Source organism: Nelumbo nucifera, chromosome 7 (genome assembly GCF_055504915.1).
Source record: "Nelumbo nucifera cultivar China Antique chromosome 7, China Antique-T2T, whole genome shotgun sequence".
Lineage (NCBI taxonomy): Eukaryota > Viridiplantae > Streptophyta > Magnoliopsida > Proteales > Nelumbonaceae > Nelumbo > Nelumbo nucifera.
The window spans coordinates 10,556,027-10,567,980 of record NC_142655.1 but is presented as its reverse complement, the minus strand read 5'-3'; the positions used below and the strand labels follow the sequence as shown (position 1 = coordinate 10,567,980).

Sequence of the window (11,954 nt, the reverse complement as noted above, 5' to 3'; positions counted from 1 at the left end):
TGTTGGGTAAAGAAGGGTTAGGATCATGATCTTCTAGGAAAGACTTGCAATCACCAAGATACGGGGTTTTCTAGCACCACCAACACCATTTCACCGGGGACATTGTAAGACGCAGCAAAGGGACAAAAGAGAAACAACAGCGCAGGAATTAATGCTAGAAATAGGACAAGCATTGCCACTATGTTCCGTATGGTTAACAAATTTTCTAAGAAGAAGAAAGAGAGAATGGAAACTCAATCAACTACAATTGCTTGGTTCGAACTTAGACGAGAGGTTGAAGAAGAGGGTATGTTCCAGATTTTAAAATGTTTGAGAGGCACATATAACATTGTATGCTTCAAGATAACTGATGGAGTGTTAATAGCTGAACTTGAGTATATATTTCTCGAAGTTCAGATATTAAAATATTACAGTTGAAAGTTGAGGCCTTAAGTGTCACTACTCACTAGCCCAAATTACAGGGTACCCCCCAGATTGTATTAAGTCGCCAAACAGAAATGAATATATACTATAAGCGCAGCAAGTACAAGGGAGGGAGATCATTTGTTTAGAAACTCTTGTATAGCATTGACGATCCGGCTTCCCACATCGGGACCAAACAATCTGGGCAAATTGGAGACCAGGTCGATCTCAATTGTCTTTGTTCTAATCACACGGTCCCTCCTTTCCAGCTCAGACCTTTCCGATTCCTTCACTTCTCTCCCTTCTCCACATGCACATTTGTCCAACCAGATTCCCAAAACTTGCTTGGCAATGGGGCTGACATGATCCCGCACGATCTCTTCCATTCGAGCTTGGTCCGACTCTTGTCCCTGCTCACATTGTATGTGAACCACAGTGGCCGTGGGAGACCAGACACAGCGGACGTATAGCACGGGCGAGAAGTAAGGCTGGACCTCCGGTAGCTTCTGCAGCGCCTGCCTACAGCCATCGAGCTTGGTGTCCACGTAGAAGGTGTCAAGATAATCCGGGTAGAGGGGTAGGTCCTTCCGGGGAGGCAAGTCAAGGATGAGGACCATCGATGTGGGACTCATCTGCACGAACTCCAGCACGAAGTTTGGTGCGTCAGTCGACTTGTTGAGGTAGGCCATGAGAGTTGTTATGTTCAAGGCTCCTCCCGATGGCAGCTCACAATATATCCAACTTCCCAATATGAATTCAATCTGTTTACATGGTAAACATGTTCAAAATTAATGTCATACGACCAATGCATCCGTGGCCGCCTGGCCTGCCATTATGGGGGCAAGTGTGCAGTATAGCTAGTAGGAATGGCAACGGAGTGGGGTGATGGGATTGGGGAGCCTCTCCCTATCCCCGTTCCCGCGAAAATCCCCATTCTCGTCCCCGCTAACAAAAATCCCCATTCCCGTCTCCATCCCCATCCCTGTCAACCTGATTTCCATCTAAATCAATTTAACAGTCCTCATTCTCAGTATTTTGCATTTCCATAGATTTGAAAACTGATATGTAATCGCATATGTTACCATGTTTTGAACCTTGGGGCTTGGACTCAGTTTGAGAAGAGTACAAATACAAAATATAAATATGTACAGTGCAAAGTCTGTATTTGCCCTGTACATATTTATATCTATACTCTTCTCAAACTGAGCCTTGAGTTCAACCCTAACTCAAACCAATGTATATATACCACAATCCTGGCCTTAACCCAATGTGATCTTCAACTCCAATGAATCAATATTTTAAAAATAAAAGTTTAAGAGAACCCCATACGAATAAATGGCAATAACACAAGTTTTATAGCATAATTGGGTGGAATTAAAATATAAACGAAGTTACAAACACAACCTAAAACCGTGTTTCTACTTTTTAGGATACTAGAAGAGGCGCGTGTGATTATGGGCTGGTCTTAAAAGATGTCCATGTTCTAGTGGAGTGATTGCACTCAGTTTTCTAATAAAATTGAAACTAAATTAGTTTTAGGTGAGTCTAAATAGCCCTATGTTTGATTTTTTTTAACTCAAAAAAAAAAAAAAGTTCTAAGCAGATTGGCAAGCAATATCAGAAAGAGAGAGAACAAACTGACATGGAAGACTAATGGGGTGTTTATCAATACATATGATTTTGTTTTTCAAAACTAAAGCAACTACTACGCATCAATAAAAAACAATTAACTTTCTTGATATGGCAATGTTTCTGCTTTGAAAAACAAACCCATACATGTTGGCAAATTGTTTGGTAATAGGCAACAAGGCTAGACCCTGACCCTAAATATTCAGGTTAGGGTTAATCCACAAATCAAGCAGGCCAATAGTTCAACTATTGAGATCAGCTAGTCTTAGACCAATACAACGGTTTTTACCAAAAATACAAGTTTAACCATCCAATTAAACAGTTTGACCTGATCCAACCCAAATCCTCTTTGGATTGGGTGAGACCTCCTTGTACTTTGGGTCATTAGATAGGGGACCTAAACTTGGGTTAGTAAGTTGGGTCAACTTTTTGCTAGGTTTAATTCTGGTAGTTATGTGATTGTCATGTGCAGGTTTATACATTTTTAAAATCCCAAACTACTCCTATGTAATTTTTAAGGGAGAATGACTGATCAGCACTGCTCAGAATTCTTTAGCCCCACTGTACAGGGGGATGAATCCTGACCATGGATTGATGCCAAATTCATGGGTAGGATGCGGTTTATAGGGGAGGGGGGGGCGCTACTAATAGACTATGGGGGGCTGGAATGGGCCTGTCCGTACTTTTCCCTTTTTAAATTAGTTTTTATGTAACATGTTTCTCTCAAGTCTCAACAAAGGTTGATAATGACTCACGGTCTTTGTGGAAGTGCTGCTGAACAAGTAGTTCATGTTCAACACCTTAAACAAGCATTTGATCTACAAACACTATGCTTCACAATGGAGGTATTTTCATAATTCTCATCATTGTTATGGTTAACTCATAGAATTAGGGGTGAGTAAATAGGTAGATTCTACCCAGAACCAAATGAAACTAGCCTTGAAGAGACCTTGAATCAGCCTTACCTAATCTATTACTACGTATGGTATAGTTCCAAAATTCTTGAAATCAACCCCAGACAACTGGCCTTAGTGGAATCAAACTTGCTTTGAAATAAATTCAAAAACACTTTGCGGATGTAAAGATTTGAACCCAAGCACTCACTTAACCATTGAATGACTTAAGTAATTTGATTTTTTTTTCTTTGATTTAATATTTGAATATGCACAATACAAATGTAAAAGGTAATATTTACAAAATTTAAATTATAATCATAAATTTTGAACCATATTGTTATTATTATTTAGAATCAAGTTTCTAAAGAATATTTTCTATTTTTTGGAGAGATAGAATAAATTCCACTAATAGACTCTGAAACGATGAAACCTCTCTCCACAGGATAGGTTCTGGTTCACCATTAACCCTATTAATTGATAGGGGGAAAGTGTAAGAATCTAGAAATATAGAGTGGATCTTAGGCCATGTTTCAAATAAACACTTAGTTGCATTTGGCACCTAACTTTTTCAAGTGCTTATTTTAAAAAATAAGCATTTATTTCCTATTGAGCGTTTGATAGTCTTTTTCTCCAATAAGCACTTAAATAAACATTTGTGACTATTTTGTCCTTCATTTTTTTCAAATTTTTTAAATATACCCTTATAGAAGTACTTTTATTAAATTACTTTTCTAAAAACACTTTTATGAAAGCACTAAGGTACTTTGTGAAAGCACTTCTATGAAAGTATTTTTATGAAAGCACTTTTATAAAAAATATTTTTATAAAATTCAACTAGAGATAATTTTAAAAGAAAAAAAAATTGAATAAGTACTTATTGTATAAACACATAAAAAAAACTAAAAACTTAGAATTAAAAAATAAGTCCTTATTTTTAAAATAAACACTTATTTCAGACTTATTTCTCAAATACCAATAAATGTTTAATGACCCAAATTAACATTTACTTTTAAACGCTCCCAAACTCCCAAACATGGCCTTGATCACAAAACAGATTCGGGGGCTAAAGTGTCATGACCCCCTGGTTACAGCACGCGTGTTTTGTAAGTTACCCTAAAAAATCAAGAATTAATAGATATTCGAATCCAACGATTTTAGAATTTAGATACATTGACATCAGATAACATAATCTAAAACATTATCCAAAATGATACGTGTCCCACAACAGAAAACGAAAAGGCAACGAGAAAACAGAGGACTTACGGAAGAGGTGTCGTCACCGGGTCTAATGTGAAGCGCACCCTGAGAAGTTCCGGCGGCGTTCTGATAGCACTGGACGTCTAGGGGTAGGGGATCGGGCAGGAGTTGCGACCCAAGCCTGGTTTCCATGGTTGACACCAGCTCTATCATTAGATCTCTGTGCGGGGCTGAGAGGTGCGGGAACTCCATAAACCCCTGCCGTCTGTTCTGCCGATCCATGGGCGATGACGACGATGTTGAAGATACGGCACAGGGGAAATTTCTGAGCCTTGTTCTTCCCAAACTATGAGAACGGGAAGAAGAGCAAGGGGCTAACCCAAGAGTTGGACCTAAAATCCTTTGGGCGAAGTTTACCATTGAACTCGAACACACACTCTCTCTCTCTCCCAATTCTCGAGCTTCCAAATGATGGCTAAAGCTTCTTTCTCTCAGATAGTTAGATATTTCGCACCTTCTTCAATAATTAAAAGATGATATTACCAAAGTACCCTAATCGTGATGCCTCAGTTTTCGTCCAGAGTCCAGACCCAGACATGTTATGGGTCAAATTGGAGAGTTAAGGCTCGATTTGCGAAGAGTGCAAATGCTGGTTTAGTTTATAACTCTATATATATATATGCACTCTGCTGTTTTGACAGTGTTTAGCGAGAATGCATTTGTTGTGACAGAAAAATACATGTTTGCATTTAAAATGAAAGCAAAATTTACATAAAAAATGGATGCAAATTTTTGCACTCAAATCTTTTATACTCACGGTCACAGGTCACAACTGATCGATATTAAAAAGGCCTAATCTCGGGATTTGCGTTTGCACCTGTTACAATTTACAACTAAAAATGGTTTAGCAAGAAAATAAATTTATCAATGAAAAATTAAACTAACTTTGCATTTACATGATCAGAATGCATTCTATTTGCCTTCTTCCCAATTACAAATATAAATATGCACAGTAAAAATATGACTCTACAGATTTGTATTTATACTCTTCCCAAACTGACATTTCTTCAAGCTTGAAATGAACCTGATCGGATCACTAAAGCTGAATTGGGATACAATTCAGTGGCTTTTAAATCTAATTCTCTAGAAGTTATTAATTGTTGGGAAATGGGGTCACTTGATCACATTCGAATCATGAGATCAACGGTCAAATTGCATCAAAACCAAATTTGTCCTTCGCAAGCCACGCAGCTGTGAGCATAGTTAATTGCATTGCACACATGCGTATGCACATGTTACGCAATAGCAAGTCACCATACTCTCATCTCTTTATCTAAGAAGTGTAAATCAGCTTCTATTAAAATACTCAAAACAAAATTTATAATTTTCTAATGTAGGACAAGTTCAAAATTGATTTTTGTAAGAGAAAAGCTATTTTCCAAAACAAGTATACAGATGTAATTTCTCATATAATTGACCAATCAAACCCATTAAATTTAATCTCTAATGAAATTAAAATTCAACATTAATTAATTGAATAATCTTACTACCTCTATCTTCTATAAGTGCGATTTTTTTTTCACAACTGTATACAGAGATTCAAGCATTTTTTTTTGGGGGGGTAGACTCTTATTGAAGAGATAGGCCCCAGTCAGGCCCACAAATCATCATCCAATATAATTGGGTTCAAGATAAATGGCCAAAAATAACAATTGCCCACTCTATCCCAAGAGTTAATTATTGGACAAAAAGAAAGAGAGCATAACCCCATTTAAAAATTTGAGCCAACTACATGGGTGATCATTTCCAACCCACTCTATCCTATAAATTTTCGGGTTTGGGCCTAAATTTTTATTATGCTGGCCTAGAAATTATCTGGACGGCATAACCAACTTCCACATTAAGTTAAGATCTGCTAGTTAGGCCCCATGGATATGTAAGAATCACGTCCCTAACTCCCACTCTTTCCATCACTCGGGTAAAAAAAATAAAAAATAAAAATAAAAAGACAAATTATCAATAAACCCAAAAGAAATAGATTAGGGCTAACAATTACAAATAAATAAAGCAATATATCCAAAAAAAAAACAGTTCATGAGAACAACCTTCAACACACCTTTGACGATGTGAAGCTGTCTTTGGTATATCCTCACCATCGCCTCGAAAAAGAACCTCAAAACTGATAGAGGGTAGAGGGTAGAGTTCCAGGGACACGGGAGAGAAAATAATAGGGGTATTTCACTTGAGTCCGGATTTCCTGTTCATACAAACTTTGCCCACATCTATCCACATAATATCGCAATCACATATGGAGAACATCTCATCTTTCTATATGGTATTATGCAGGGGGAGATGTTTTCAATTCACGAAAATAGTGTGTTGTGGGTAGACATGGGCAGAGTTCTTATGGGCCGGTGATCTAGAGTCACTTCACTCACTCGAGAAACATCCCATATGCGGACATAATAACATTAAGAAGGACAATCTCATAAGTTCCATGTGATACCCATGTGCAGAGACCATAAAACCAAGGGGCCGGAACGATTTTCACACTCCATACCTTTGTTATGTGCAGATACCAATTGGTCTTGTTCACTTTTCGGTAAATTATTTATTCATGTTGTTTTATATTTAAGGTAAATAAAAATTTATTATTAAAAAGGAAATTTTTATCCCATCCAATAATTGGTATTTGACAATTTTACCCCAATTGGAAAAATTATTTACCCATGTACCCCAAGAAAATAAATTTTTCTTGATTTTCACATAAAAAAAGTTCCTCTTCCCCCCTCTCCCTCAAAATCTAAAAAACCCAAGTGCAAGGAGAATGCATACACCCACTTTGTTAATAGTAAATATATATTAGATAAGCTTATAGTATTGGGTTTTTATCAATTGGCAAAAACCTAGACTCCTTTAGAAGGCTCATAATCTTGTTCTCAACTTTAAAGAAAACCTCATCATTATTGAAGAAGATTCCAAGTTTGTCATTGACTGTTTACAAAGATGAGCCCACCTTGGTGGTTGAAGATTATCATTAAGTTTATGAAAGATGTTGGACCCACCTTGAACATTGATGAAGAATGTCATTGAAGAGAACCTGTGGATAAACGTTTTGCTGGATCGTGGTATTAGCTATCACTATCAGCATGCTTGTTGGGAGGCTAATCAAGTTTCCAATTGGTTGGCACATGAAGCCCTATATGGTTTATGTATGAGCATAAATAACTTGCCTTGGTCCCTTGCAAGGTTTAAAAATTCGATACAATACGTTCGATATGGGACGTATCGTATCGTATCTTTAAAAAATAGATATGAGATACGCATGGAAATTGAATGTTTCATCATTTTTTATGCGTGTCGAACCTATACCGGGGGCATATCGGAGGTGTATCAGGGCATACTGGTAGTGTATCAATAAAAAAAAGATACGGTCAAAAACTAAAAAAAAAAAAATAAGGGGGAAGCAAGATTCTTTTCCCCGAAATAAGCCTTCTTTCACCACTAACTGACTCTAAAACTCCAAACTTCATTCCTAGAGTGCTAGATTTTCAAAAGTTTGCAAGAAACAAATGTGAATCGTTAATTTTTTTAAAAAATTTTCAAATTTTGAAAACATATGACAAAAATAGGTAAATTTTTCAATTTTTAATAATATATTGTGATTTCTTTTTTTCTTGGAAGTTTAAATTTACGTTGATCTACATTTCTTACATTCAAAATCATAATTTTTTTGTGTTATCAATAGATTTATGGAAATTTCATGAAAATATTTGGTGAAAATATAAATTAACAAAAAAATTGAAAATGTAATTTTTTCTCTACCTATAAAGACTAAATATGTTTTAGATCTATGGATTTATCTATCGTATCCATAGATCAATTGAAATTTATTCTTTAATATTTTTTTTTGATTTTTTATATTTTTAGGATTAAAAAATATATAACAATTAATTATATTTTATCATTTAATCATAAAAATTGAATAATTATAAATTCTATGGATGACCTATCATAGCCATAAACCAATTGAAATTTCTTCTTTAATAATTATTTTTTTATTTTTTTATTTTTAGAATTAAAAATAAATAATTAATTAATTATATTTTATTATTTGATCACAATGATTGAATATATTATAATTCTATGGATGATATATCGTAACCACAAAGCAATTGAAATTTCTTTTTTAATAACTATTTTGAATATATTATATAATGTTTATTTGTTTTTTATAATTTTTGGAATAGTAAATAATAATTATTAATTATATTTTCACATAGAAGTTGTGTCAATGCATGTTTTATGGTTGGATAGGAGAGTTGGGTTTTTCCCATCCAATAAAACATTAAAACTTAAGATATAATTTATAAATTATAGTTAAGCAAAAGATTTTTAATGAAGTTATAATTAGTTATAATATATTTCTTCATAAACCATTAAAATATATTAATTTAATGTATATACACCTCATTGAGGTCTTATATTTAGTGTTGTGGATGTATTTTTATGATATATTAAAGTATTTATAGTGTTTCCAAGCGTATCTATGTGTATCTTAGTTTTTCTCCGATACACATGCGTATCAAAGGCGCATCCCTATACATCTCTTAAAATTTCCTTTCCGATACACTTGGCATTTCTGATACTTTGAATCTTGATATCTTGGCTTTATTTGTTTTTGTAATGCTTGGGACATGCTACTCTCCATCTTGTGTAACCTCTTTCTATTAATTTTCTAAACAATAACGATAATTGATCTTATGTATCGGCCGAATTTAATTTCCCTCTCATTTTAAAATTTAAATTTAATTCATCTCTTCTCTCTCTCATTAATATCTGACGATGCGCGATATGAAAGCTCCTAGCTGGAGTATGATCTGGACCTTAGTCGTGTAGCGAACTGGACCAAACTGCAAGATAGAGGATTAGAGCACCCAGGGCGGTTAACCCAGCGAGGTCGCTCTGATGCTTAAGTCAGTACTGTATCGTGATTGCGAGTTAGAATCTGAGTGCTAGAGAACTTGGATGCAAGTAATCATGCGTACCTGGACCATGGAGGGGTTGATGCCTTTACATAGCTGAGTTATTGAGGGTTTCCCAGAACAGTTTCGAGATCTGTGGCCTGAATGGACAAGATTCGTTTTCGCTTTAGTCGGGGAGTAACATATCAGTCAAATGAACTTCATTATCGTCGCCCGATTCGGATAGGGAGAAGATAAGGCTTGCCGTTATGCGGTATGATCTCACAATATTCGAAGTCTACTGGGAAGCTATTGGGATTTATTACGTGTCACTTAGATTCCTAGGCCCCGAACTCAATTAGCCGCTGAGGTGGTGTTACGCCGAGGTGGTCTTATGCCAAAGTGACTTTACGCCTAGCTCCGCATACCATTGACTAGGTTCCCCTTGCTGAGTTATCATCCTACATACAAATCGTGTCCACGTGACTTTTATTTACTAGGTTGTGCCAAATTACTCCTCATCAATATCAATTTTAATTAAGTCTTTAAGTTTGAAACCTCACAAAATGCTAATATTATTTAATTAAATGTTCTTTTGAGTTACCTTTAATTTCGGCATTTAATATGTCATTAAATGTTATTTAAGTCAAATACCTTGTTAAAAATCACAAAGTGAAGGTAACAAGTTACGAACCGAAGTCATTTGTTTACAATAATAATTAATTAACCATTATGCCCACCTTAATTGCTTATTAAAATATGTTTTTTATCATACTTAAAGTAATATTTCTTGCCTTGGTGTATGTTTTCCAACAAATGCTAAAATTTGATTATTAATATTTATATAATAATAAGATGAATACAAATTATATTTATTTATTAAAAATTAAGGTATATATTAACTTGTATACATAATAAATATTATCTAAATCTATATAATAAATATTAGCTAATAAATGCCTTCAAAAAAATATTAACTAATAAATATTGGTATATATACACACACATATATTTTAGTTCTTCTATTATTTTTCAATGGTTACTAATTATATCCCGATACATTATATAAATCATTAAAGAATGATTTTTACGTTTAAATAAATTAGTTACAATTATATAAAACTCATTTTTATTGTTGTTCATATTTTTTAAGGATTTTTTTTTTATTTTCTATTGTATCCATGCGTATCTTGATTTTTCGTCCGTATCTATGCATTTCCAAAGCATATCTCAATACACCTCTTAAAATTACCTTTCCGATACACCTTGTGTTTCCAATACTTTAAACCTTGGGCCAACCCCAAACTTTACAAGAATGTTCTTGCTTATTTAAAAGGATGCATAGATGGATCCGCATGTTTATCTTCCAAAGTCACTCCAACCTCTCAAAGTATGGATATGTAAACAGTTTTGAAACATGGATAGGGTTGGGCTTTGTAAGTTGTATCGATGCTTCAAAGCACAAAGGTGTGAAGCAAGAGTCTAAACTTCTAAAGCATAGATTTTTAAATTAATAAAATATTATGACATTATTAGGGATGACAATTTTCCCAATCCCCACAATGTATCTGGTCTCTCCCATCCGATTGGGTTGGGAATGGAGATTGCCTTGGTAGGGATGGGGAGTGAAATCTCCATCCCACCCTAACCCCAATTTTATTTATATATATATATATATATATATATTTAAAGTATTATTTATATTTTAAATCTTTTTTTATTTTAAATAAAACTTTTCTTAGAAAAACTTTTAATTAAAAATTTGGGAATCCGTGCCCCTTATGAGAAATTCATCTTCATTGAGGATCTGGGGACTGGGATGGACTCTTCTCCAAAATGGGGATCAAGGTCAGGGATGGGACCTACTTAAAAGTTGTGTGGGGACTGGGGAGTATGGTCCCTGTCCTGAACCCACCCTATCGCCATTCTCAGACATTATCCCAGTTTTGGTCCAAATTAGACTTCCCTTTGGTATTAAAATATAATATATTAAATTTATAAAAGTAGTGGAAAATGATTTTCTTAACAAAAATCTTTACAGTTTCAAATAACAAAACCTTTTTTTTTTAATATCACGTATATTGAAACTTAAAAATTGGCGTAAAAACTTGGAAATTAACAGATGAGAATTCCTAATCTATCAAGTAACAAATATTAATTCAATATATAAGTTATATTGCTGGAATTTAGAAATCTAGAATCAACCCGGCCCACTAAATTTTGTGCTCTGGTCAAAACAAAATAGAAGATTCACCTAATCACTTATATAGTAATACATAGATGTAGTGAGTGACTTTACAATGAAATCTAATAAGATAATTTTTTAAAAATCTTTTCCCTCTCTACCAGCAAAACCTGATCAGAGTCCATCCCTGGCTAATAAGATTCGGGTCGTTATTCAACTAAGCTGAATCATCTTGTCTTATTTATAACATGCTCTTTTCATGGGTGATACACTAATACACCTAATAATAGGCTTTGCTTGGTTTGGAGAAAAAGGATAATTTGTGGCTTATTATCTTTTCCTTCCTTTTGTTACTTTTTCTTTCAAACCAAACGTAGCCTAAGGGGGTATTCTTTTCATGGTTGTGTTTAGAAACGCAACTAACATTATGGAAGACATTTTCATTCAGCAAATCATGATTCCAAAATCAGAAAAATCAGGTTATATTTCTATAGTGTTTAAAATGTAATATTTATTCATACACCTGAAAAATATATAATTATATATACTTGTTTTTTTTTGTCAGAAATTATATATACTTGTTAACATATATGTAGTTTCACATATTATATTATTTTTTAACATATTATATATTCACCAAAGAAAACATACCATATATTATTGTTCACATATAATAAACAA

The 11,954-nt window shown here is 34.2% G+C and overlaps 1 protein-coding gene across 1 annotated transcript; it reads right to left on the bottom strand.

Moving 5' to 3' along the window:
- Positions 1 to 298: 298 nt before the first annotated feature.
- On the bottom strand, positions 299 to 4,662 carry ACD2 (accelerated cell death 2 (ACD2)). Its single transcript, XM_010274988.3, has 2 exons — positions 4,191 to 4,662; positions 299 to 1,163 (listed from the first exon to the last, which is right to left on the bottom strand). The coding sequence occupies exons 1-2, from the start codon at positions 4,542 to 4,544 to the stop codon at positions 540 to 542; spliced, it is 978 nt and encodes a 325-aa protein (XP_010273290.1). The 5' UTR covers positions 4,545 to 4,662; the 3' UTR covers positions 299 to 539.
- Between the last annotated feature and the right edge of the window lie 7,292 nt (positions 4,663 to 11,954).

What these genes read in the sequence shown, in the direction of transcription:
- ACD2 (XM_010274988.3), bottom strand. Translation starts at nt 4,544, where the DNA reads ATGGTAAACTTCGCCCAAAGGATTTTAGGTCCAACTCTTGGGTTAGCC. An exon ending in CCGGTGACGACACCTCTTCC is followed by an intron (nt 1,164 to 4,190) that starts GTAAGTCCTCTG and finishes CCATGTAAACAG; the next exon opens with ATTGAATTCATATTGGGAAG.